The sequence below is a fragment of the Pungitius pungitius genome, chromosome 20, assembly GCF_949316345.1.
Source record: "Pungitius pungitius chromosome 20, fPunPun2.1, whole genome shotgun sequence".
Lineage (NCBI taxonomy): Eukaryota > Metazoa > Chordata > Actinopteri > Perciformes > Gasterosteidae > Pungitius > Pungitius pungitius.
Genome location: NC_084919.1, coordinates 4,334,073 through 4,361,897, shown reverse-complemented (window position 1 = coordinate 4,361,897; position 27,825 = coordinate 4,334,073). Strand labels below are relative to the sequence as shown.

The window sequence follows — 27,825 nt, the reverse complement described above, 5'->3', positions numbered from 1 at the left end:
TGGAGGAGACAGTCTCACTGTATTTGTAATAGTGCATCAATTTATTATCTAAATATGCATGAGCCAAAGAGGTGAGAGATGTGATGAATGCATATGAACTGTAACCTGCAGCCTACACGGTAAAACGTCATCAGCCCTCGACCATACACCGTGGAGGCGCGAGACAAGACGCATTCAAAAGTCGTCTCCTAATGTTATTGACAAATGTAAACATGACGTATGCCCTAACCCGGCGTTACGAGTGGGTCTACGCGTTGCTGCTACCATGACGCAGTCAGTTGTTGTCCAAGGTGAGTTAAAACCCGACTGCGGCACTCCGGACGGACGTAACCGACGTTCCCATCCAGGAGCGAGCTAACGGTTAGCTTAGCCGTCGCTGTCTTCGTAGCGTTAGCTAACGTCACTGTAGCCCCGCTATTAGCTGAAGGCCCGTGACTTCACTTGGCTTGCTGAGTTGGTTTACCGAACGGAAACATTTTCCATTACGTGTCATAACTTAACTGAGGTTTGAATCCGTGTTCTTCAGTTGGCCAGTGTGGCAACCAGGTGGGCTGCAGGTTCTGGGATCTCGCTTTACGGGAACACGCCCATGTCAATAAAGTAAGTAAAACACTCGTACAATACGGTAAGGCTACTTGACTCGTCATATTAAGTTAAGTAACTATATATAAAAATATATCCACAACAGAAATGCCGACATGTCATTAAACAATTATGATGGATTCTTGAATATAATGGAGCAGTAATAAATGCACGTAGCTAACGTTAGTTACTTTAACCTGTGCTTTTCTGGTTACTGTAAATAAACACTTGGACCATAGAAAATACGGTACACCTGTCGTAATACATACCATACTAACCATATTAATTGTTACACAAGACTATTATTAGTTATGTATTACGACTACGAAGTTTTTAAGTACCATTTTACATTAATGATCTTGATTATTCATCATTCTAAATTCTACCGTGATCATTGGGATTTAACGTTAAGAACAAGGGATCTGAATATGCATTGTGTAGATCTTATCAAACACAAATGTCACACATATAATACATTTGTGTTTTGCACTGTGAAGCAATGCAGTTTGAAGATTTCTCCTGGGCTGCTGAGAAATGTGATGCCAGTTTTCTGACGTTGTATTACAATTAAACCATTCATCAATAGATTAATTTACTTTTTTTTCTAGATTTGTGAAAGCAATTTTGTTTAAGTTTGCACTGATTAATATACATATTTCTGTGCCCTTTTTGTATTTTTATTGCAGCACTCCCCTTGAAGCTTTCATTCCAATAAAGACCCCTTTTGAAATCCTCCAGCACAGAGCAGAAATACCCGACTATGCATAAACACATACAAACACTCCTACTTAGTTATATGTTTCTTATACGGACAAAAAATAAGTGAAGTATTTCTACTGTATTACAAGTTTAATTTTTGTGGTATTTGTGGCCATCAGTAAGGGCGATATTTGCAAATACCTGCTCCCACTATACACACTGCAGATATTTAACTAGAATATATCCCACAGCATTATCCGTCTAATGAAGTCCCTGTAATGAGATGGACATGCTAAGCAGAGCCACTGTACTGTGTCGCCAGAACTGAGTACACAATGTCATTTCTATAACTAAGATGGATGGGTCCATAACTATTGAAAACACAAGCTTTGTTGTGCCCTAAATTAATCTAGCAGACTTGTTGACCCGCTTTCCACGACTTGGAAGGAAACCCCTAACATCTTACCCCACCTCCCCCTATTTTCAGAAAGGATTGTATGACGAGGCCCTCGGTAGCTTTTTCCGAAACGTGGACTCGAGGTAATCGCACCTTCTTTCACCAACCAAGGGCTACATAACTTGAAACATTCACCTCTGTGCAGTGGTCCAAATGTTGCACTGTGATATATGAGGTTTACTTTTTCCAGAGAAAGCAATGGAGCAGCATGTGCTGTTGGTGGGAGAATCCAGCATCTGAAGGCCAGGGTGAGTTTTTGCTCCTTACTAGAAATAACTTGAAAACGTGTTTTATCCCCAGGTCTTCCAGGTCAGGCCTGGATTCTTTGTTTCAGGGCTTTAGGCTTAAGTTAACAACGATGAGTTTTAGATTGATGGTGAGGTGTCAAAAGGCATGTGCTCTGCATATAATGGCTACTCAATCTGTGTGCTGGTCTCACACTCGCATATTTGAATCCACAGGCGGTGCTGGTGGACATGGAGGAGGGAGTGGTCAACGAGATCCTGCAGGGCCCATTGAGAGAGATGTTTGACAGCACTCAGCTCCTCACAGACGTGTCAGGTTCAGGCAACAACTGGTAAGAGACAGACGAGCAACGGGGCATCCCGAGTGGCCGCCAGCAACTGTTTTCAACCATATTTGTATCTGGTTTCACAATTATCTAACCACAGAGGGGTAATGCAGTCAATTTCAGGGTTGAGTCAATGTAACTGGATTGCTTAGTTATTTTCCTAAAGTTCTATATATGAATTAGAAGCGTTAAAGCTTGAAAAAAATCCAGATGGGTTTAGTAGTCTCAACAAGTGGTTGTAGTTTTTCCCCGCCTATTTGCTCTTTTTCAACCCTACATAGCGTAGAGTGGAGGAAAGGTCAGCCATGTTTCTTGACACGGGCGTGTAAATACTCACTCAGTAGGTTTGTAGCCTGGCAGAAATTGTTAAAAAATTGAAAGCCTCTTTGAAAGGGCATGATTATCTTAACTTGTCGTTCAATCTATAAAAGTGGATTTTATAGGAATTAATATTTCAGTGTCAACCCAAATGTGATGTACCATTCTGGAACCCAGTTCATTTAAACACGACACGTGAGAGTTTTAACAGAAATTTGCCCTTTCTTGCTTCATAAAACCAAAACGTTGTTTACGACTTTATTAAGTTTATTCTTCGGTTTCTCCAGGGCAGTCGGACACATGACGTATGGCTCGGCCTACAGGGAGCAGATTGTGGATAAGCTGAGGAAGGCAGCAGAACACTGCGACTGTCTGCAGTGCTTCTTTCTCATTCATTCCATGGGGGGAGGTAAGACAAGGACCGCGAGCACTGCTGCTGACACATGGGGATGAGTGGAGGCTCTTCCCCTTCCTGTGCTTTAATCTAACTCCAACAATGCTTTATTTAGTAACCAGTGGTCTTTAAATGTTAGGGTATAGTTCTGAATGTTATTATTCTAGTATTTTGTCAAATACAATATGTCAAAGCATTTGGACTATCAAATCTCCTGTATTACCAACACCTGGGTGTATATGTATACATACTCAAGAAAGGGGCTGGGAAAACTCTGGCTTCCACAATGTTCCATACTAATGAAAGAAACCAGTTTTTTAACTTGCTGCAGCAAAGTGAATGTACCTATTATTATGAATTCGAGGTACAGGCTCCGGCCTGGGGACGAAGGTGCTGAGCCTCCTCGAGGAAGAGTTCCCCGAGGTGTGTCGCATTGTCTCCTCCATCTATCCGTCCGCGGAGGACGATGTCGTCACCTCGCCTTACAACAGCGTCCTGGCCATGATGGAGCTCACCGAGCACGCAGACTGTGTCTTGCCAGTCGAAAACCAAGTTTGTTTTCATTCACCTTCTCTTTTTCGCAAGAGTCTCTCGTGGCGTGTTTGGATGGCAAATTTACGAGCGTCTGTTCTGCCCCTCCAGTCGTTGGTGGACATTGTGAACAAGATCCAACAGATGTCTCACGCTGGGAGGCCAGGGTCAGTGATCAGGAGAGACAGCGCTGTCATCTCTGGGCAGTGTGGGCTCAGCGGGGCCGAGAAGCCCTTTGATGCCATGAATAATATTGTGGCTAACCTGTTGCTCAATATTACCAGGTATAGTGTTTGCTTCAACAGAGAGGAGGATTAATCCAACACCGATAAATATTGGTATTCTATTTTTACACAGTGTGTCTAATTGAAAAGTGAAGCCTATTCTTGCTAAATCACTTGATGCTTTTTCCCCTATAATCTTTTTAAATCTTATGCCGCGCCTCAAGTTTCCTTTTTGTTTCAGCTCGGCCCGTTTCGACGGCTCTCTCAACATGGACCTCAACGAGATCGCCATGAATCTGGTCCCCTTTCCTCGTCTGCACTACCTGGTTCCCAGCCTCACTCCTCTTTACACGCTGGCCGACGTCGGCGTCCCCACCAGAAGGTCTGCTCTCTGGCTGTCACTTCAATCCATTCCACACATGTTGACTGTACTGATCAATGAGAAAAGACACCCCTCCCTCCACTGATCAGTATCGTGTAGAATGCTATTTGAGCCAACATGAAACGGTGTCGGCAATGTGGTGCTAGGACTTTTCTTCATTATTATTCCTTCAGTCTGAAAGTCCAAAAATATGCATAAACATAAACAACTCTCCCATATCTAGAACAGAGTGCTAAACAATTTTGGTGTTGTCATTAAGTGTGAAGTATGAAAACTCTCCCAAATGATGAGATGGGAAAGAGGTTGCCAATGGCACTCCTCCCTCTCTTTTTCTATTTAACGTGGCAAATCAAATAGTCAAATATTTCAGACAACACTCGGTGTAGGCAGTCGTGTTTGGTGCAGCAACAACTGGGACACATAATAGACCCAATTTTTTGGGGGGGTTTTTAAGGACTAGGCTAGACTTCACTTGGCATTGATAATGTAGTGTAACAGCTTATCAGACAGATGGTCTGTGCAGTGGACACCAAACCTCTAAATAATGGGTGGACCAGTTTGCTTGTGCGTTCCTCCCTGTGTTGAGTGAGACGGTGGCAACTCCCAAGTTTAGAAACCCCACCTCCTCCTGCCCTATAAACGTGGCCTTGTGTGAGCCGTGAACACCTAATCTCTGCTTAAAATGATCTCGCAAGCTCAGCAGAAGTGGTTTGGACAAATAAAGGTTTGAATATTGCCCCTTTGCTGGCCCACAGGGTTTAACCCGGGTGTTCCTGAAAGCCCTCCGCCTTTCTCCCACTGTAACCATTAAAGAGAGACTAGTGTTTGTGTTCTCTCCGTGTTTGCCTTTGCCCAACAAAAAGCACTGGCCTCTCGTGACACTTTATGAAATTGTAAATATTCTGTTTGTCAATTTTGCGTCTCTAGGCTGGACCAGATGTTCAGCGACGCCTTCAGTAAAGACCACCAGCTGATCCGGGCCGACCCCAAGCGCGGCCTCTACCTGGCCTGCGCCCTCATGGTCAGGGGCAACGTGCAGGTGTCTGACCTCCGCAGGAACATCGAGAGGTCAGAGCTGCAGTCCTCCAATCTCCCACCCTTCAACGGTCTCCTCATGCTCCGACCCCGGGGTGGGGGGGGGCCTAAATAGTGCCCTCATTCATGCACCAACAGCGGTGGTTCATGACTGGTCCATTCAGCAGCCCCCCCCTCCTCAGCTCTCCCCCTGCAGACTTGTTTTTCGTGTGCGGGTTGTTAAGAGAATCCGACACCGAAGTAGCGCTGAGAGCACACATTTGTGCATAACCATGTTTTAAGGCGGTTGGGTGCGTTGTAGGAGAAGCACACAAATGTACCTGACCAATGGCTTTTAAGAGAACACGGGTCACACACAGTACCAGTTTACCTGCTGCAGTATTCTCATCTGCCAACAGGGTTGGTTCAAGCTGCTCAAAGGTGCTTCTTCTCTTTATAAAATTGAATCCATACCAAAAGAATAATTTCAGTTGGGGAACAACTTGTTTGTCAAGACATTTGAAAACCTCAACTTGGAATCAAGGAGACGTCATTGAATTTTGACATTTAATTAAGGTCATTATTAACTGGTCAAGATTTCTTTTTCTTTTAAAATGACTACTTCTTTCTAGAGAATACCAAAGTCTTAAAATTGCTGAGAATATTAACCCCTTCCTTTGGCTCTGTCATTCTTATTTTACACCAACCTAGTGTTTAAGTGTCACTCTGAATAATGTTCCATCCCCGAATTGGAGAATGTCCCCATGTGCTCTTGTTGTCGTTTGACGTATCATTATCCTCGCTGCTCTAGACTGAAGCCCTCGCTGCCCTTTGTCTCGTGGAACCAGGAAGGCTGGAAGACGGGCCTGTGTTCGGTGCCTCCCGTGGGTCACTCCCACTCCCTGCTGGCGCTGGCCAACAACACCTGTGTGATGTCCACGTTCGTGGAGCTGAGGGAACGCTTTACCAAGCTCTACAGGAAGAAGGTGCGGAGTTACTGTATGCTTTTTCTTAGACTAATAGAAGCGTCAGCCAAGGCGTGTGTCATATTTTTTGGTTAAATGTGTGGATCACGTGTGGTTTTTCTTCATTTCGTTGTTTTCTTTGGACAATTGGTTTGACTCGCTGACGCAGCCTGACAATCCTGTAGCTTTTTGGAGATGCAAATGAAGAGTAATTCAAGTTGGACCGAAGACTTATAAGACACATGTGCAGCGGGTGAAATCATTTATTTTACGATAACCTGCACACTCTGTGTCTTGTCAAGGCTCACCTCCACCATTACCTGCATGTAGAAGGGATGGAGCAGAGCTTGTTCTCAGACGCTGTAGGCTCGCTCAGCTCGCTGATTGAAGAGTATCACCATCTGGATGCCACTAAGGGGAAACTCATGCCTGACGCACCCAGACTCCGCATCGCCAGATGAAGGTCTGCTCTGTTGTGTTTTGTTCAACCCTTTTTGTGGTAGATTAGAGTACATTTTTAAGAAAGACTTCACAACCAAATCTTTTGTATATACCTTTAGTTAATATCCATTCTGTCTGATTTATGACATGATTAACAAACAAAAAAAACTTTGTTCCTGTGGGAGGGGGGTGGGGACAAAAAGGAGGGACCAACATCATTTCCTTTGGAAGACAGACCTGATTTGCCATTTCTTAGTTCCCTGATCGTTGTATTATGGGGTTTCCGTTAATGTGTCAACAAACATCTGCTGTTCCAGCTACATGCACTCGCCATATTTCCTTATTGTTATTGCACTTAAATGTCCTGAAAAAAGGTTCACAAAAGCTTTCATCATCACTAGACAACTCCATTTATTCAATGATCCCAGCTACTTTTTTTTTTTTTTAATTTTTAAAAACTTTTTGAGGCACATTGGCGCTGCTGAGGAGAACCTAACGACCAGAGCGTGCACGTGTTTCTGTCTGCAGCAGCAGGGATCCTCCTGGCTCCCCTCGACCCGGTCCGATCCGCTACAGAAGCCGCAGGTCGGAAAACATGTCGCCTGGATCGTTGCACTTCCTCTGGCACACGCAGGACGTGATCCACTGCATCTTCCACTGGGTGTTGGAGCCCGCCTTGCACGTGAAGTTGACCTTGATCATGCTCGACTTGTTGGGGACACAGCACCGCTTGTCCGTACAGACGCCGCAGTACATGGGCTTGAACTTTTTGGTGCTGGTGCATCCTGAGAGTGTTAGCTTCTCCGCTTTCTTTGCTTGGAATTTAGGTCGGCAAGTCTTTCCCTTTTGCACCTGAGAGGGGGGAGGGGGGGAGGGGAAACTATTGTGTATGTATTGGATTTTTTATGAATTTTTATATATATATATATATTCAATGCTTTAATATAGAATTTGACAAAGTAGCCACCTTAACACTGCTCATCACGCTCTTCTCACAGGGCCGCAGCAGACACAGGCGCCGGTCCTTCCTCATCTCGCACTTGCCGTTGTCGTTGTTCACTCGCACAGAGATGCCCAAGCCGCAGGTTTTGGTGCAGGGGCTCCAGGGGGTGGTTTGGATCAGACAGTTCTTTTTCCAGGCTAAAGGAGGATCCCTGTAAGCTTTCAGTATTACAGTTAAAGGGCACCGTGTCAACAGCAGCCCACGCAGAGGACTAGTCTGTGTGCGACCAGAGGCCCCCGAATACCTAATCCCTCTGCAAAGAAGTTCATTTTCCTCTTCTCTAATCTTAAATTCCTTTTGCTCTACCGTCATGAGTACGAAGAATCGCAGAAGCAGAAAAGCGCATTTTTGTATGTGTGTCAGTGATTCATGTCATAAGAATGTGCTCGGTTTTCCACAATGTGAAAAGACATTTCTGTTTCAAAGACGTGTGTGTGTGTGTGTCAAGGCATTCATCTAAAGGCATTCATGCAAAGCGACTACATTAGTGTATCAGAGTGGAATGTATGGCGCTTTTACTGAAAAAAGCTCTTTTTATAACTGGAACCATCTATCTCGCCGTGAGGCGCTCACTCCTCACACCACCACAGTAATGAAACGCCCCCTCCCCTTTCCCCCAAACAGCCAACAGCAATAGCGTTCCAGGCCAGAACCTTCATGAACACACACCTGACATGTAGGTGGTGTCCTGCCGGTGTTTCTTTGGGCGAAGGCCGCCGCGAAGGCCAGCTGGCATGTTACCCATCAGTGGGGCGGGGCTCAAGAGACTAACCGGCTTCTGGATGAAAGCGGGGGTGCAGCCGATTGCTCCAGCAATGCATGTGCACTTGTAGAGGGGGCTGGGCTGGAAGCCCTCTCCGTTCTCATAGTGGGCACCATTTAGGTCGCAACCCACCGCCATCAGGTCTGAAAGAATCAGGGGCAAAGTGTCACAGCTTCACGACTCATGCAGGCAGAATCTCTGTGAGGCTCCATTGCATCATCAGACTGTAATGTTGATGAACCTCATTTCTCTACAACAAGTACAAAATAAAAGTTTTGCCATGTGTATAAATTGATTGCATTCATAAATTGCGAGTAAAACATAGGCGCTTTATTGGTTACGATGTGGATCTTTTTCATCAGATGCTTGTGACATAATTTGACTATACCCAAAAGTGGGCGGAATCTCGTAGGTTTGTTCAGTTAGTTTTGCATTTTGGCCGTCGCCATCTTTTGGAACCAAAAGTCTATGTATTAGTATTATGAGCGCGGCAGGGTCAGGTACCTTGCAAGTTACCTTTGAAGGGAACCACGGTGCAACGGTAGCTCACATTAACTGTTATTACTTTCTAGTGAAAAACAGACCTAAGCGTCCACAGCCTCAGATTTGCATATCTCGAAGAGTTGTGTAAACGCTACAAATGCAGTTGTCAGGAACAGAGATATTAACTGTGGTGACTGGGTGTAACCATGTTTACTTCTGCTGTAAAGGTGCTCAAATTAACATGGACGAGTTATTACTCACTGATACTTATGCTGGAAAACAAAAAAGGCCGTGACCAATTGAGAAAAGCAGAGAGCCACTCACACGCACACTCTCCGACTTGGTATCTGGGCTTGTCTGCTGAGAAGTCGCAGTACATGCTCTTGTGCGGGTCGCAGACGTCCCTCTCGTTGCACGGGTCTCCGATCTGCCTCGCGCAGCTCTTGCAGCAGCCGCATCCGTCCAGGACCGAGCTCACCCCCGGGGCGCATTGGGGCCGCTGCCGACACTTGCAGGGCCACTGGCAGAACTGCAGCCTCTCGGCCACGGCCCGCCCGTCTCCTGGAGCCAGCTGCCCATTGTTTTGAGCCCAGCCGAAGCACTGGGTGACGAGGGGTGAAGGGCAGAGGCGCATTAACTGTCGCTCACAACTTGTATTTTTCACCGGCGCTGTTTTTGCTCTGTGTATTCATGACTGTTTTCAATGCCATCTTTTAGAACCAGACTTGCAGGCGCTCCGGATGTAGCAGGAAATGTTGAGTGGACAAAATAAACAGCTTTTGCATTCATCATGGCGTCGGGGCCCCTTAACTTTACTGCACTAATTGGCCACACTACTTGTTTGTCTCGTGGAAAAGTAGTTCAGTGTGTTTCAGCAGCCTGCTGACGACTATTCCTGTTAATAATCCCATTGCACCCAAAATGCATCAATGGGCCGCTCTGTCGCACTGGGTGATACGTTCCTTCATTGGCAGACACAAAGACTAGTTTACTTACTCATTGCCTCGTGCACCGTCCGGCTGCCCCAAAAACTCACTAGAATTCCTAACTCCTATTTATTTTATTTACTTTTGTTTGACCTAAAACAGATTAAATAAGCGATTTTAACAGGGTTAAGGAAGAGGATTTGGCGCCATCTAGTGTGAGGTTGCAGATAGCAAACGACCACATTTCCCCCCCCCCCCTAAAGAGCCGGTGTCGCGTTCTCACAGGCATTTAGTAACTCTCCTTGCATATTTTTCAACTGTGCCCTTCATAGTTTAGGAAACGCATGTTTCTAATATTTCTTAATCAAAGTAAAGTCTGTGTTGTTATTAGTTTAGCGAAGTGGTTCCCAAACTGGCGGCCGACGGGTAGTTGCTTTATCGCCCATTTTGCGTCTGAGTTTATATTTTATGGTCTTATTAATTCAAAACAAAGAAGGAACAACCCAATTTTGTTTTCTTTTGGTCTGGTGAGGGGGTTGCGGTTGGGGGGGTGGGGGACCTTACAATGGTCCTATATCCTCAAAGGACCATGACAAACACCGCCTCTAAAAAAGCTTCGGTCCCCACATGTCACACAGGAGAAGCTTCAGTTACACGACTACGCGACGCCAAATCATCCACAATATGCCAACTCAGCTAGAATCTCAATCTCTGCTTTTTCCCTTCTACCTCAAAAAATAAGATTTTTGTTTTTTTGTTGCTTGTGATTTGCACATGTAACGCGTTACGGTGCCACAGCCATGTTTTAAACCGTCAGCCTGGATGCAGTTGGAGTAATAATCCATTTTAAGTGTGAAGTCTACAGGCAGCAGAGCTTATGAGTGGTCTACCGTTCAGCCATATATGAAACTTGCTTTCTTGGTGTTTGCTATGATGCAACCTCTCCGCGGTACCACTTGTGTTTCCAATTCCGCTAACTGCTGCTCAAGGGTCACTGTCGGCTATGCCAAACATCTGAAGCCTGTCTGTCAGGTTTACTGAATGAGCTCATTTCGTGGTGTGAAAACGGCTTCACGGGATCTTTAGATCCAAACAACTCCGACTTTGACCAGAAGATTATTTTTTTTCAGAAAATATATTCAAATAGATAGATATATTCCAAGGTTTCATTATAAAAGGTCAATTCAAACGCCGCCAAGGAACTGAGAAAAAAAACTAAAGCATCTGCGTTTGTTGCTGCTCCAGAATGAGTTCCCGCCACTGTTGTCCAATCACAAAGTCCCCAGAAAAACAAAAAAAAAGAATGCTCTTCTTACCTGTTGAGCGAGGATGAGCAGGAGGGAGCGGCAGAAAAGCGATAGCATCTCCTAATTGAGAAGGTCTATGTGAGCTCCAGGGGGGACGAGGGCAGCTGGAAGGTGGGATTAAGGGGTGGAAGACTGTCTGTTGGGAGAGAGGAATAGGGGGGATTGAGGTGGGGAGAGATTGGGAGCTGTGACCCAGTCGGAGAAGGGGGACAAAGCAGCCCTCTGTCTCCGGCTCCAAACTCACCTTTTTCCCCCCCCAGCATTACTGATCCGGAGGGGAAATATTTGTCTCCATAACTGCCAGGCCGCTCTGCTGCCTTCAAGTCCGGCCCACTTTGGTTTATTCTGAGCCCGCCGAAACCTCACGCACTCGTTCACCCCCCCCCCCCCGCTGCTCGCTAACGTTAAACCTGCGGAGACGTGCGGGACAGGCCGCCGCGTGGCAAACTCTGAGAAGAACACACAGTCTGGTTCGTTCTTTAATTCACCCAAAAAAAAAAAAAAAAGGGGGGTCGAGCTGGGATGTGTAAGCGCATTCAGCGTGTGTTTGTTTAATGTGGGGGTCCCACTTAATGCACACAGACGTGTATTTGAGTTCACATTCCGTTATTATTTACACTGAGTAAAGCGGTCCCTCTCAGAGCCCCGCTCAGCCAACGCCCCTTTGGGAGATCACATGGACGCACCAGAATAAGGGCTGCTTTTTTCTGTTTTCATTACAGCTAATAGACATATATAGCCAATGTGTGTATGCATGAATTGCATATTGTCTATAGATGCATGTAAACGTGCGTGTAAACACATATGAATGTCTATCTGTAAATATATATATACTGTGTGTGTGTGTGTGTATGTACAGATGTTTGGGTGTTTGTCTACATTACAGCGGGTCAAATAAGTATTGAACACGTCACCATTTTCCTCAGTTAATATATTTCCAAAGGAGATATTGACATGAAATGTTCACTAGATGTTGGTAACAGCCGAAGTAATACATTACATACAAAGAAACCAAAACAAAGAAGTTCAGAAATAAAGATATGTGTAATAATGTGAAATGACACTGGGAAAAAGTATTGAACACATGAAGAAAGGGAGGTGCAAAAAGGTCTGGAAAGGCAAGACAACAGCTGAAAACTATCAGTAATTAAAAATCAATCCAGACCCTTTAATTAATATCAGCTGGTTCAGTCCCAGCTGATGGCCTACAGCCATTTCTAAGCTTCTGGATTGTTCCAGTGAGCTCTGATGGGGCCATAATACGGAAGTGGAAAGACCATCATTTCACCGTAGATTTGTTTCGACCAGGTGCTCCTCGCAAGATTGATAAAGAATAATCAGAAGAGTCATATGTCAATAGCTCTTTTGGAAATACATTTACTGAGAAAAATGGCGACGCGTTCAATACTCACTTCACCCGCTGTATATATGTCTACATGCGTGTATGAGTGTATTGGTGTTTATACATTTATGTACATGACGGAGATACAGGTCATAGCGTCTCTGAGAGAGGAGGAGGGGGGGGGGGGGCACTGTTGGAACTGTTTGTTGTTGACTCAGGCCTTGGGTTGAGATCGGTGGGCGTCTACTCAAGGTGACAGAGCAATCTTCATTCTTTATTTTTGGAGTCAGTAAGATGTTTGGGTACAGCCAGGGGACGCTTTCCGTAATCTTAGGGACAGATTTGATTTGAAACTTGCATTCCAGACCTTTTCTACTTGCTCTTTTACTGGTGTGATGAAACTCCCCGATGGCGTGTGTTCACACCCCTCAAGGAGAAACAATATAACGCTTCCATATCCATTGAGGTTTCTCAACTACACTATACTTCATGCATAATGATAAGTGGATCAATGTGGATTTGTTAATTTAAAAAAAAGTCTTCACGCCGAAGCCCGAGGGATAAAGTCCCACCTTTTAAAAAAGCCCCAGGGGGCTCTTTGTTTGATCCTGCATTCTGTTAGTTGAGCATTCCTGCTGTGTTTGCACATTTCCTCCACATGGGTGGGAGAAAATCCACTTTTCAAAGCAAACTATGTCAGTGTAAAATTTCACATACATTAAAACCGATGTGTGTATATATATATATATATATATATATATATTTAATGCAATATTTTGGAACAGTCTCAGTAGGATAGTCATTTGGTATAGTGTTATTTTGGTTAAATGCTGCTTGTCTGTTAGAGCCAAATGAGCTCTTTGGACCTGTCACACCAAATGACCTACCGGCAACTTTATTTTTTTGTGATTAATTGTTTTGGCCATGAGTACCTTCAAACATTTTTGAATATTACGCCCCGGGAATCAAGTCGTGTGGAACAGACATGTTTAAAAAAAACACACAAACACATACACACACAATATAGCTGTTACCATTGGACTAATTCACATATTGCATAGCTTACCACACAGCTAAAGGATCTGAACCTGACGCAGACTGTGACACGCTGCTCTGAGTCAGCACTAATTTATTTCTCCTCTACCTCAAAACAAACCTCACTGGATTAGCCTCAATCACTTAACGTCTGCTCCGTCAGCCAGGTTCAAATAGGGAAGCGTAATAGCGTCTTGTGTTATTAGCTTAGCTTCCGACACCCCCACTGCTCCGGTGTTCATTTTGGCAGCTGTTTTTGATTTAGTCTGGGGGCATTGGACACCCCTGGTGTAGACCCTGCTGCCTGATTCCAGCTGAAATACAGATTTCTAAAATTAGACTTTATTCATTCAGTTAGTGAAAGTGGGTACTTTTGGCTGGGAGGGTAATGGTGTTGCGATATGTAAAGCACGATGGAGTAACAACTCCACATTCTACGCACAACAACCCATAAGTGAAAACTGTTTTTTTGCTATTTTTTTGCAAATCTGTTAAAAATAAAGAACAAGACATGTACATAAGTATTCACAGCCTTTGCTCAATACTTTGTTGAAGCACCTTTGGCAGCAATTACAGCCTCAAGTCTTGTGGCGCACCTATTTGTGGGCAGTTTCTTTCATTCTTCTTTTGCAGAACCTCTCAAGTTCCATCAGGTTGGATGGGGGGCGTCGCTGCACAGCCATTTTCACATCTCTCCACAGATCTGAAGACTTGAGGCTGTAATTGCTGCCAAAGGTGCTTCAACAAAGTATTGAGCAAAGGCTGTGAATACCTGTGTACATGTTAAGTTTTCGTTCTTCGTTTTTAACAGATTTGCAAAAAAAACAGTTTTCGCTTTGTCATTATGGGTTGTTGTGTGTAGAATGTTGAGGAAAATAACGAATTTAATCCACATACGAACAAACCGTGAGTCCTGGCATTTGTGTTTATTTATTTTTAATTTAATTGAGTTTAAATTTAGGTTTACAAGAACATTTTAACTGCTACTGTGTAAAGGGTTTTCTGCTCAGATGGAAAAGCTCATGATGTTTTGGAATTTGGATGTCTGGTATTCACATATATATATTTATACAAACACAGGACATATTTTGCATGCCGGGTTGTTTTTTTTTTTAATGTATTTCCATCACAACCTATTTATATTATACACATCCAAAAATATCACGCAGCTCACTCTCTACATTTTGTCCGCCTTGCACTGAATGGGAGATGTTGTTTTCTGTCGCCATCAAGTTGAATATAGTAATATAATAGTCATAGCATAGTCATAATCCTTCACTGCTGTACCTATCTACTCCTTTTGTGTCCCCAGTTTAGAAACCCACCCACCCGGCACCCTGTGAGCCGCTGAGCAGCGTTTGGAATGCGTGGCCCGTGTTGACACCCCGCTGAGGACAATCAAACGCGTTTGTCAGTTGAAACGCCAGCGCTACAATGGTGCCTGTCTCCAAAAACCCGTTTGTCCCGTTCGTCTGCAGAACTTCCCCTGAGTGAGGCTAGAGGGATCACCACAAAGTATTCATGTGTTGAATAAGAGGGATAAAAAAAAAAAAAACCTGACGTTATAAAACTTTTCAGGGGAGGGACATAGAGGGGAGCAGCTCCTCCCACAGAGGGCAGGGCCTCCTTCCTGTTTCGGTTCCTCACTCCCATGTGAGGTTTAAGTCACTCAGAGAGAGAGGGAGAGACGCGCTACGGAGAGCCGCAGGTCGCACCCAAACCGGAGCACGCCGCTCGCCACTTGTCACCAGCGCTGCGCCGACGTCCCCCCCTCCTCTCCGCCTCTCTCTTCCTTGCGCATCTTTGGCACCTTCACTCCAGGAGTGCGGTGGATGCCGTGAGTCTGAAGAAAATGAACTTTGATGGCATTCTCTGTCTCATTGGAGGCTTTGGGAAGTTCCAGAAGATCCTGTTTGTGTGGATCTGTCTGCCTCAGATTTTTCTGGCGTTCCACATGCTGGTCTCCGTCTTCACGGGGGCCGTCCCCCCGCACTTGTGCCTCTCCTCGGGGGGGGGCGCTCCGCCCCCCGCGGACTTCAACTTCAGCCGCGTGGCCGCCGTTGGGGTCCGGCGCGACGGGTCCTGCGCGCCCCCCTCGAACCACAGCGGCGCTGCAGCGGATGGACACCCCGGCGGGGGCTGCCAGGGGGGCTGGGAGTACAGCACAGAGACCTTCCAAAGCACCACCGTCACCGAGGTGAGGGGGGGGAAAAAAAACAACTGGTCCTGCCCGGCGGGCCCTCTGGCTCCACGGACTGGATTTGCTGAATTATCACCTGATGTGTTTAACATGAGGACACCATGCAGCTGAGGAATGTGGAAGGGTCTATTTTGTTACAGCGGTCTCTGGTGATACCTGAGACCGGGCTAAACCCGAGTGAAGTTTAGAGGGATGGGCTCCTGCATAACAGGCACCTTCCGACCCCCCGCCCCCACCAGCCATGTTTTGTAACATAAAGGCAGGGCAGGCACGGAGGGTTATGTCACCAAAATGATGCGATTGGACCAAACGGTATCACATGCGGCAACCGGCAGTGACCACAGCTGGTCAGTACGCCAGCCCGGGTCTGCAGTTGATTTAGAAGTTGGCCGTAGTGGACCTCTAGCTGGTGCTCAATGGAGTCCACAGAAAACAAATGATTCTCTGGGGAATATGAATCATTTGGAGTAACTTGAACACACAGAATGTCTTACTTCCCTCTGCTTGTTGCAGTGGGACCTGGTCTGTGACAGCGCCAGCATGAACAACATGGGCTCCTCCGTGTACATGTTTGGTCTCCTGGTTGGAGCCGTCGCGTACGGAAGCTTAGCCGATAAGTAAGTCGCATCACACCTGTCCATCCTCAGAGCACCGTCAGATGTAAGAGATGCAACTCCTTATCGGTCTCCCACAATCTCCCCTCCCTGCATTGCTTGAACTTCACCACCGAGTTGCCGCCATCGAAAAATGATGCATCGCTAAACATATCTACAAGTGTTTAGAATTGAGTGTTGTTGAACAGCTGTGAAAATGTGAACCGATTCGCCGTCTTGTTCCAGGTACGGCCGCAGGATCATCATTCTGATCAACCTCGCCGTCCAGGCGGTCTTTGGCGTCGGGGCCGCTTTCGCCCCCAATTTCTACGTCTACATAGCCGTTCGGTTTGTGGTTGGAACATCCATCTCTGGCGTCATCATGAATGCATTTGTCCTCGGTCAGCATCTCATTGAGAGCATTCTGGGGGGGGGGGGGGTTTGTCTCTGCGTCCTGTATTGGAATAACTTGAATTAATTTTACATCTGTGATTTTTTTTAAAAACACTTGATTTTGTTTACCATGTGTTTGAGATGCCGTGAGATCCCATTGCACCTTAAACGAAAGCAACATGTCTCTCCAAAGAGCATGCTGCGGGTACTCAAGATAATTCACCGACCTCACTGTGAACACTTTTCATGAGCCACTGGGCTCAGATCTTTGGCAAAACAAGTCAAAACTGTCAGCATAGATAAAGGTCAATAAGGATAAGAAGCTGTTAAGCACGTTAACTGCTCCTTTATCAAGCTTATGGTTGTTTTTTGTTTACTTTACTAAAACGGTTGTATTTTGTCATCTGGGTCTCTGGGTGAGGTATGAAGCAATAACCCCCGATGATGGAATGAACTAGTACGTATTATATGTACACACAGTAGATGTGATTCTATGTTTTTCACATGTCTGTCTCATCCAGGCACAGAATGGACGGGACCTAAGCAACGCATGTTGGCGGGCATAATCACAGACTACTTCTTTGGCTTTGGCTACATTCTTCTGGCTGGAGTGGCATATCTGATCCGAGACTGGCGTAAACTGCAGCTGGCCATCTCAGCACCTGGAATCCTCTTCGTCTCTTACATCTGGTGAGTGGGCTGCAGGGGGGAGGGGGGGGGGGGGGGGGGGGACTCCGATTTTGGACAGTGTGTACTGCCTCTCCAGCATTTTCAAACTTAAATTTGTGCTTTGTTAGCGACAGAGAAGCTCCCCTTTTTTAAGTCCTTGTGAAGGAGAAGAAAATGTGTGGCAAGCGCTCAAGGTCTTGCATAATCGGTGCCAAATTCCTTCCTGTACTTTTGCCAAATGCAGTGACATTCTGTGAGGAGTATCCCTTTGTGTCGCTCCTGCTATAGATCTTTCTCAAGTACGATTTTACTAGTAACTCACCAGGCACAAGCGGTTATAGACAGGGAAGAACCCTATACACAAATACACAGGATTTGTGATGTTACCCAAGATAGAAAAGCCAGTTTGTTCGGGCGGGTTTTTCGTATGGGTTGAAGTTCGGGTTCTGGCCCGAAAGGTTGCAGCCATGTGTGGAGTGTTTTTTAAATTTACGTCCGGAGGGCTAATAAAAAAAAGCTGAAATTAAATCACATCCATCCCCTGAAAGCAGCCCGGGCAGTCCTGGTGCACACTAATGTCGCCCACCTTGTTTGGCTTAACCGAACATTGCGGCTTTGGGTCGTCTGCGCAGCGTAGCAGAAGGGGAGATGAAATTAAAGTCAATCACGGCTTGGAAAGAATTTCATTATCGCCGTGATGGTGATGAAAGACGGATTAGAATGTATTGATTCTATATCATCCTTAAATGAAATGAAGAAACTGCTATGCATGGAAGTTGTGACTCAAGTTACTAGTTACACTGGTAGTGTATCTGGCATTTTGTGGTTGAAGACAGGATCAAACCCAGAAAGAGTCATGTTAAGACTACAGTTCAGGGTAAAAACAAGGTCAAGAGTAAAACCATATTGAACAAGGTCAAAAGTCTAATCAAAGATTCCCCCAACACAAACAATTTGCTTTTTCATTTTTAGGTTGTTGCCAGAGTCAGCTCGCTGGCTGATGGCGAATGACAGAAAAGAGGAAGCATGGGAACTGATCCGCACAGCAGCGCAGATGAATAGGAGACCCCTCACCAAAGATTTGGAGATGTGTCAGGTAGAGATACCTATTTAAAACCTATTTATTCTTGTTTTCCACAGAATAGATATTGTCACATTTATTCATTCCTTTCAAAATGTAATCATTAATACCAAATGGCCAGTACACAATGTCTATTTGCCTCCACCTAGTTACCTTAGTCAATGGCCCCATTACACAATGGCTTTCTATTGCTCCAGCAGCAGTAAGAGCTCCTTAACTCACTCCAGTGTCGCTTTGAAGCAAGCATTATTGTTTTGCATAAATGTCATTTTCATTCACACATGCAAAGCACTTAAACACCAGCGTGCTGCCACTGTGCCCCCCGGAGTCCAAAGTCTGTTTGCTAACTGTCTGCCTGTTCCTCCAGGTCCATCACATGGAAGAGAAAACTGTGGTGACGAAAAAACATTCATTCGTTGACCTCGTACGCACCCCTAGAATGAGGAAGCAGTCTTTGATTGTTTTCTACCTCTGGTATGTATGAGTATAAGTCTTCCCCATCCTTCATTTCATTCCCCATGTGACGATCCGACACACCAAAATAAAATGCTAGTCAGTCAGTACATTTGGAGCTACTTTGAGTACATCTCCACTGGTTGATATCTGTGCCATACAGTTGGTGTAGTTATGTAGTACTGCAGTATGTAAATAAAAAAAAAAAAACCTTCAAAGGGGAAAAAAGGGAAACCTTAGGTAGAACATCAGAGGAGAGATCCTTCTCCCGTGATGCACAGACTGCAACTGATGTAATTTGTACACAATGAGCCACGTAAAAGATGTCAAATACATTGAGTTCCTACAAATTTCTACAGACAGAAATGATTCAAATATTGCAAGCAGTAAGTCAGGTGTAAAGGCAGGACTAGAGAAGTAGAAGAAACACAGTTAGTGATGCGCATTCATGTTGACAGTAATAGTAATGCAAATAATAATTGTGTTTGAAGCGGTAAGGAGGGCCAGGCAGGAGGAGGCTTTACCTCAACTGGGCTGACTGTGTCTTCCCACTGGACTGAAAGTGGGATGCTGTTTCCACTGAAGGCTCCGGGTCCCATCCGACTTGTTCAAACTCTAGGAACAACAAGTAGTCCAGCCTTTATGGAGCGCAGCCATCTTGTAGGGCTGACTATAGGGCGCTCTCGGCCTATCCAGATAACCGCCGCCCTTGAGTTTAGCATCATAAAACTGCGCGCTGCAAGACCAACAAGGTCTCATTAGCCGATTTCTTTTTAGGTGTCTAACATACGTTTTGTCGCTGTGCCAGTCCGCGCTTCTCCAAACGGGTGCCTAGCTAACTTCTCTCCACGGCATATAACACACTAATGATGGGCACCTCATACTACCCCACTTAATAACAGCGTGTCCTAAATCTCCCTCTAATGAAAATGTACACATTAACTTTAAAGGGTCTCCATGCAGTCTCACCGTTGGTGTGGTGACTACACTGTGCAGCTCCAAAAACGTTGCTGTGTTTTGCCCCTTTTTTGTGCCCAAGGTTCGCCAACGTGCTCGTGTACTACGGCCTGTCGCTGAACATTTCAGACTTTGGAATGAACATCTATCTGACCCAGATGATCTTTGGTTTGGTGGAGATGCCGGCGCGCACCATTACCCTGTTCACCCTCAACCGCTCACGCAAGCTCTCGCAGCTGGCTTTCTTGGCCTTGGGGGGCTCAGCCTGCCTGCTGACCATCTTCATTCCCAACGGTAGGGACGCAGAAGAAAGAAGCTTTTTATTAGGGATTTTGATCATTTTGGCTCTGTATACTACCACAATGGATTTGAAATGAAACAATCAAGATGTTATTTAATTTGACGGTATTTGCATCCAAATTAGGTGAACGCTGTAGGATTTAAGGCAAATTATATATCTGACACCCCCCCCCCCTTTTTTTTAAGGGACCAAAAGTAATTGGACAAATGAACATAATCATAAATCTAATTGTCACTTTTAAGACTTGGTTGCAAATGCTTTGCAGTCAATGACGGCCGTGAAGTCTGGAATCCTGCATCCTGTTGCTTTTGTCAGCAGTCAAATCATCAACAAATACAAGGGAACCAGTTCCATTGGCAGCCATACATGCTCACGCCATAACTAATCCTCACATAATAATACCTCCTCCATTCTTCACTGATTGCAAAATTCCAGGAATATTCAAAGTTGGAAACTTTCCACAGGAATTAACCCAAATATATACGGGAATTAATGGGAATAAACTGGAAATTCTGGGGTAATTTAACTGTATGTACCTTCTCATAAGCACACATGCACACAAACATTTCTAATATAACTTTTAAAAATTACATTTTTGACTTTTTTGATGTTTTGTGAGTAGTTTCTTTAATCGATCACCACACCCTAACCCCCAAAAAGGTTTTAGTATTTTCCCCTAAATCCTTCCCGATCTAAACGTTTTCTTCCTGGCCCTCATCAACGTCCTCCTCACTGTCCACTTGTCCACGGTCCTCAAGATCTGACTCGTCATCTTCGGTGTCACTGTCCTAGCTTGTTGAGGATGGCTCTGTGTCAGCCTCAAAGAGCTTTTCCGTGTTCTTCCGGGTCTTTTGATTGTTGCTGAGCTCACCATTGCATTTGTTTTTGCTATCTCTGATGGGATAGTTTTTCAACCTAATAATGGCTTGCTTCACTGATAATGACAGCTCTTTGGCCTTCAAATGGAGAGTTGACAGCGACAGATTCCAAACCCAAATATTGCACTTGAAATGAACCTTTTTATCTGCTCCTTGGAAATGAAATAACAAGGAAATAACACACACTTGGCCATGGAACAGCTGAGCAGCCAACTGTTCACCTGATGAGGATGTAAATACCCTGAAATGAAAGCTGAAGGTCTGCACTTAAAGCACATTTTGATTTGTTTCATTTCAAATCCATTGGGGTGGTGTACAGAGCCGAAATGTTAAACTGTCAATTTCCAAATATTTATACACCTGACTGTGTGTGGTTTGCTTGGCCCTAAAAATGTGTAAAATATACAAAAGTATCAGAATGCATGAAAGAGTTGCAGAAAATAACAATTATGAAAGTAACAATTGTGCAAGACGGTAAAAATAGCGTCACCCAACCAAATTCACACAAACACATTTATTTTGTTTCATAATATTATTTGTTTACGGCCAAAATTACCAAATGTAAATTGCCATTAATCCTCTTCTTGCCATGGTGATTTACCCAAATTAAAGAGGTCGTTGTGACCACAAAGACCTCTAAAGTATTGCTTTAGGCACCGGTATCGTTTTAAAAGCACCGGTTTAGCACCAGTATCTAAAAAAAACAACAACAAAAAAACCGATACCCAAAACTAACTGAGAGGCACTTCCTTCTGACCTCTCCTCTAGAGCTGTCTGTCGTCAAAACCGTGCTGGCCATGATTGGGAAGTTCGGGATCACGGCGTCTCTTTCGATTATTTACGTCTACTCGGCTGAGATTTTTCCCACCGTGATCAGGTGAGTGTTCCCCGCCCAGAACACCGCTTCCCGACCCGGTTGACCTTAGATGGGCTACCTGACACCCAGTGGCCTCTGACCCTGGGTGCTGAAGTGAAGCCTGCTGTGACTATGGTACGTTGTGATTTGAGGTGTGACGCCACGATGTAGGTTGGATTATTTTGATGGTGTATGGGGGTTGTCAAAATGTGTTCAACCACAATAAAGGTTTGTCAAATCCATTTGAGCGCCGCCTGCAGTAATGATGAGAAATGTAGCCTACTCTTTATCATAAATCATACCCCAAACGCTTACTTCTTAGCCATAAGTTTCCTCCTCTCCTTCACGGGCTTACATTTCAAATTCTGCACAAGGTTGCACATTCGGGGGTTAGCCCACCGGCTGATGCAGGCGAGATGTCATTCTTTGGAATGAACTTCTCCAGGTTTGGGAAGCAGGAAGGTACCGTATTTTCGCGACTATACGGCGCACTGAATTACAAGGCGCACCTTCAATAAATTGCCAATTTTAGAACTATTTTCATATATAGAGCGCACCGGATCACAAGGCGCATAGAAGTAACTGCAGTAAAACGTTTGACTGGGGCTGCGTTATGTATCCACTAGATCGGGCTGTGCTAAATCAAACGTTATTAAGCGTTCTGAAAACTCTTCACTCCCATGGTAACGTTGTTCAAACGTTAATGTGGATATTAACAATATCTCTTTCGTTATTGGTTAATGAAAACATTCTTGGCAAATGCTTTCGTGCATCTTGCACCGAGAGGCAGCGCTGGAACAGACGGTGGCGCCTCGCGGCGGACCGTCTGCGCGATCCCGACATCCAACTACGAGCTTTAATGCACTGTAGCGACTCTCGCTAATGAATCTCTGGACAATGTGCTTATCTTCTGGTTTTATTGTCGAGAAACAGGCTACTGTCGGCCGTAGCCTACGCCGAACAAAAACACACCATCGCTCTCCAAAACAACAACAATTCCCGCGTCCCCATAGGTGGCACTAAGATGAGTGACGTCACATTGTGCGCCCTTCACTGACCATCCCAAAACTCTGTAAAGTGCAACGCCGCTCCAGAACATGAAAACACAGTCCGTTACAATACGCTGTTGGAGCTGGAATTACCGCGGCTGCTGGCACCAGACTTTCCCTCCAATGGATCCTCGTTAACCAGTATGGATCAACCAATTGAGCCATATATACGGCGCTCCGGATTACAAGGCGCACGCGCCGTTTTTTTAGGAAAAAAAGGATTTTAAGTGCGCCTTATAGTCGCGAAAATACGGTATTAATACGCGTGGGCACCGCCGTGTGACACAGTGGTGACTTTGAGTGTCTCCCGCAGACAGAACGGGATTGGCTTCGGCTCCATGTGCGCTCGGACCGGAGGGGTCCTGGCTCCCATGATGTACCTCCTGAGGCGCATCAGCCCACAGGCCCCCATGGTTCTGTGTGGGCTCTGCCCTCTGCTGGGCTCCGCCCTCACGCTGCTGCTACCCGAAACGGCCGACAGGCCGCTGCCCGACACCATCGAAGACGTGGAGGGGCCCGAACTCAGGTCTGACGCCCCCTTTTTGAGACGGTTGTTTTATTAACTACACGTAACTAACAAAAGCAAAGAAAATGGGCTTGAGGTTTTCTGAAGGAGCTCTGGCAGCTGGAGATCTCCACTCTTTGACGTTACGGTGCCGATAGAAACACTATTACCTTTGTCCACAGAGATTGAAGATTTGTAATAAGATAGAGGTGTGAAATGCACCTCGATTTTGATTTTCTCACCAATAATTTACTTGAACTTTATTAATCAACATGCGGGGCCTTGCCGCTCCAGAGACCATTGCCCTGAATCTGAAAACCATTGCTGTGATATTAACCCATTGTAGCCGTGCTTGAGCTACTACTGCAGGGTTCCTTGAAGGTCACACAGAAAAACAGGTCTGCTTATCAAGGGACTTTATTTTATTTCACAGTGAGCGCAGGCTTGGGGCTTTGTCGCTCCGCTCCGCGACCAGATTTTTAACGACTCATGTCTCCCACCTTTTCCGTTCCAGCGGGGAGGGCGACGGTCCTCCTTGAAAGTGGATGTTTGCAGCGCCGGGATCGACTGGCGATCATCATGGACCACACCACACCGGTGCCCCCCCGGCATGACAAGTTGGTGTTTGTCAAGTTTTTTTTTTCTCCAAAAGGCAAAAATCTACACTCGTATTCAAAGTCAAGATTATTGACTTTATTGTTATTTTTTTTCAAGGGTCTTTGAACAATTCCAAACATACAACAACGACACATGTTCAAAACACAGCAGGCTGTCACTCGTATGCATCACTTTGCAGCATTCCCTTTCCTTTTAGATTCAGGGCCCCCGATCCTCACTCGCGGTTCAACTAAATCGATCAAACGTCCCATCGTCCAGCTCAAACCGAGACGAGATGATTGACATCAGGCTCGTCTCGGTTTTCCAAAGGTGGGTCAGCGCTCAAGCTGTCTCGTTAGTTTGAACCCGGTGTCAGTCATCATCAGGATAATCGCTTTAGAAGGCGGAAGAGTCGATCACCGAAAACAAGGTTTTTTTTAACTGCAGAGGCAAATAAACTTAAAGGAAGAGCGTCTTTTTTTCTCCGCTGATGAGCAGGAGATGATGATGAACGCATATAATAATAATAATAATATGTGTATTTTAATCATATCTGTCGGATGAATTGTACGTATTGTAGTTTCACGTTGTTCATTCTGTACGTCCATCCCGGGGGAGGATCCTCCGCTGTAGGTTTCTTACCTTTATCATCCCCATCAAAGGATTTTTTATTGTTTGGGGATTTTTTCCCTTGTTGATGTGAGAATTTCTGGACAGAGGATGTCACACATGTAGAGACTGTAATGCCCTCTGAGGCAAATTTGTGATATTGTGCTATACAAAATAAAATAAAATGAATCATATAATCATGGCAAAAAACTGACCCCACATAGGCCTTATAGAATGCAGAATAAATAGATAAAAACAATCTACATCTACAACTTGGGCTTGTCTGCCACCATGGTGACCGGATTGTAGCTATTGAATTAAAAAAGCTGAGATGATGAAAAATACATGTGAACTAAAGGAGTGATTCAAGTTAAAAATAAAGTCCTAAAACAATACAGCGATTTAAATACTTCAAGGTTTATTTGATCAACTGCATGTGCGTTGGAAAATTAAGCTGCAACAATGTTTGTAAGTTTAAAATAAAAATGTTTAATTGCGAATTGATAAGATAATAACTATGACACGGCAGACACCAGAATGAACCGTTAAAATCAAAAGTATTTAGTAAATGAAAAGGTGTTGTGCTAAAAAGAACATCTCAGCTGAGGAGCCGCTGGTCTCCGCAGGCCACAGGGCGTCCTTTGACCGTCCCCAGACCCTGTCTGCTGTTTACAACCAGCCAACTCGAGAACAATGGCTGCCTACAAGTATTTATACCGATCAGTAAAGGCGTGAAAGTCGGTGACCCCGCCCCCTGGGAGTGGTCTCCTGGTGAGTTCAATGCAGCTCGGCTGTTACAGGCCTCAGTCAACATCAGTTGCATTTCGGTAGATTACATCACATTAAATACAATCATAACTGTGCCATGGTATTATTCTATTGATTACAGTTTCAAAATTACAGTGGTTTACTACATTCCCATTACTTTATTGAATACATATCTATTGTATTTTGGTGTACACTAAATGCATTTTATCTATAGTTAATTTATGAATCTTGGTCGTCAATTTATTTTTTAATATCCTACAACATCAAACAAAAGATGTCAAGTGTCAAAACGTGCATGTTGTGAACAGTAAGTGTTTGTTCGATGTTCTAAATGGTGTTATTAGTCATTTTTGGTTTTAATTCACAAACATCACCACTGCTGTTGCTTTTAACATTTACCATTAAATTTCAGTTCCGTAAATATCAGTGTGGAATGGATGAACAATAAAAACAGCAATATTGTGTCATCCATACATGCAGTGTACAAATTAGGCAAAACTGATAAAAACATCAGTTTTGTTTGGCCAGTGATGCCCATAAACGCCTTGTTCACAGCTGACCAGCAATCTGCTGTTGTGCACACAGTATCCATCTCAGACAGTTCAGTCTTAAGTTCACTTATGTTTTCTTTACATTTCTTATTTAACAGTGTCTGTCATTTTTTTTCTTGATGGCACCTTTTTGGATGGCTGTAACCCCTGAATTAAGTTTATGAAAGGTGGGCTTTCCACTTTTTTCAAAGGCTGCAGGTCTCCGACAATAAACTGCACCACCAGGTTGTCCAGCTGCGGCTGGGAGATGACAACGGAACCGCTACAGTACGCAGTTAATGCGGTTTGGTTCAAGGATCTGTCTTGACTGGGTTTTTTTATTTGCTTGCACATACCTTGAAAGGTTAGCCGGGTGCTTTAGTTCAATGTGCCGTTTCCGGTTTGCTGTGGATGTCACTGAAGTGCGGATTTTCGTTTGCAAAGAAAGGTCAGATTCCTCCCATCCTCACCGACCTTGTCAATAACTTTTAAACTATTTTAAATTATTACACGCCGCCTCTTTGCATTTTTTTTTTTTGATGACGCAAGCGGCGGTTCGGCGCTGGAGGCTGGCGTTGCCAGATTGGGTGTTTTTTCCGTTACTTTAATAAGGCGCCTTCCAGAGAGTCTCAAACACTCAACCATTTGACAATGGGACAGAACCAAACCCTCACAGAGTCTGCAGGAGTGCGCCTCAAGGTGCGTGAGGGGGCGACAGGTGTTGGGCCCATCGCTGCTTTCTGGTACTCTGTGGAAAAGACACCTTCACAGGTGTGGTGACAGTCGTGGTGCACAATATGTATTATGTTTTATGTTTTAAATGCTTGAAAAACAAAGTAGTAGTAAGTAGTAAAAACAAATGTTGAACTAAAGGATCTTATTTTATTTTTTTTCTTCTTTTGGATTTTATTGTAAAATGATTGTTATGCATCTCTAAACTTTTAATTTTAAATTCTGCAGAGACCAAGTCTGTGACTCACGTTGTTGCTGTGAAAGGTATTCATCAACTTGATTTGTAAAATAAAGATTTCTCGAGCAGAGTGTATCTCGTACTCCAGTTCAATTTGAACAAATAAGGCGTTTAGGGATATGGAATAAGTTCCATTAAAAAAAGTTATCTGTGAAACTAGTTTGTTGTTGTAATATTCATTTTGGCACGAGAAGTGAAGGGGACCTCATGTTCTATATATATTTCATGAGAAAGGGGGCGTTAATATGCTGCTCCACATGTCACCACAAGATGGCGCTCCAACGTCAGGTTTAGCAATGTAAACACGGGCTGTTTGTCAAGTTATTTAACAGAAATACAGCACCACAGATGAAAAAACACATTTATACCGTTGAGAGGATAGCATGATGTGTAAAATTGATAATGTTGTTAAATGACTTTTATATATTTTTTTACATAAATGCATGTTTTCATTTTATAAGTAGTACCAAATACATACATACATCACAAATACTTTTTGATAAGACCATCAGCCATATTATGGAGTATATGAAACATATAAAAATATGCTCTGTAGTTTTACCTAGGTTTAACACAGGCATACAAGGTATAATGTCATTATATATAATGTTGGTGTTGAGATATTTTTGTGTGATGCAATGGAGAGAAGTAACAGCAGTTCTGCGAGAAGATGCGAGGCCCAAGTGCAGGTGCACACTTGGTAGGGGTGATTTATGGCCTCAGAGGCCTGACGTCTTTTTTTTCCCCTTCTCCGTGCTTTTCTGGGGACTTTCCTGAATCTCTGGGCATTCTGGCATTATAAATGGGACAGTTCGACTGGAGAAAAGGGCTTTTGGACTCTTGCTCGCCGGGTTGTGGGTGTTGTTGCTTTTTGCTGGAAGGTGACAGAGAATCGACATTTTATTATCCTTTTTTTCTCTGTAACTTGTTTATAATCTGAATTTCTTTTCTGAAGTCAATAAAACCGAGTTCGCCCTGA

At 44.5% G+C, this 27,825-nt stretch overlaps 3 protein-coding genes across 7 annotated transcripts; 2 read left to right on the top strand and 1 right to left on the bottom strand.

Annotated features, from left to right (window-relative positions):
• Nucleotides 1-135: 135 nt before the first annotated feature.
• tube1 (tubulin, epsilon 1) lies at nucleotides 136-14,769 on the top strand. Of its 4 annotated transcripts, none has more exons than XM_037449050.2 (13): nucleotides 136-290; nucleotides 527-600; nucleotides 1,769-1,821; nucleotides 1,929-1,986; nucleotides 2,200-2,315; nucleotides 2,915-3,036; nucleotides 3,386-3,573; nucleotides 3,664-3,836; nucleotides 4,018-4,158; nucleotides 5,086-5,226; nucleotides 5,984-6,158; nucleotides 6,440-6,600; nucleotides 14,750-14,769. In XM_037449050.2, exons 1-12 carry the CDS (start codon nucleotides 266-268, stop codon nucleotides 6,596-6,598), a joined length of 1,425 nt encoding a protein of 474 aa, XP_037304947.1. In that variant the 5' UTR covers nucleotides 136-265; the 3' UTR covers nucleotides 6,599-6,600; nucleotides 14,750-14,769. The 4 variants fall into 4 exon arrangements, with proteins under 4 accessions (XP_037304947.1, XP_037304948.1, XP_037304946.1 ...); XM_037449051.2 differs by lacking the exon at nucleotides 14,750-14,769 and adding an exon at nucleotides 7,107-7,245 and having other exon boundaries at nucleotides 3,392-3,573; XM_037449049.2 differs by lacking the exon at nucleotides 14,750-14,769 and adding an exon at nucleotides 7,107-7,245.
• On the bottom strand, nucleotides 7,149-11,221 carry ccn6 (cellular communication network factor 6). The gene is made up of 5 exons (XM_037449055.2): nucleotides 11,070-11,221; nucleotides 9,152-9,428; nucleotides 8,251-8,487; nucleotides 7,546-7,739; nucleotides 7,149-7,430 (listed from the first exon to the last, which is right to left on the bottom strand). The coding sequence occupies exons 1-5, from the start codon at nucleotides 11,115-11,117 to the stop codon at nucleotides 7,149-7,151; spliced, it is 1,038 nt and encodes a 345-aa protein (XP_037304952.2). The 5' UTR covers nucleotides 11,118-11,221.
• Nucleotides 14,237-27,825, top strand: si:dkey-119m7.4 (uncharacterized protein LOC560629 homolog). Of its 2 annotated transcripts, XM_037449047.2 has the most exons (10): nucleotides 14,237-15,634; nucleotides 16,151-16,254; nucleotides 16,477-16,631; nucleotides 17,145-17,313; nucleotides 18,265-18,388; nucleotides 18,741-18,847; nucleotides 19,866-20,077; nucleotides 21,731-21,839; nucleotides 23,181-23,393; nucleotides 23,887-27,825. In XM_037449047.2, exons 1-10 carry the CDS (start codon nucleotides 15,290-15,292, stop codon nucleotides 23,909-23,911), a joined length of 1,563 nt encoding a protein of 520 aa, XP_037304944.2. In that variant the 5' UTR covers nucleotides 14,237-15,289; the 3' UTR covers nucleotides 23,912-27,825. The 2 variants fall into 2 exon arrangements, with proteins under 2 accessions (XP_037304944.2, XP_037304945.2); XM_037449048.2 differs by lacking the exon at nucleotides 23,887-27,825 and having other exon boundaries at nucleotides 23,185-23,383.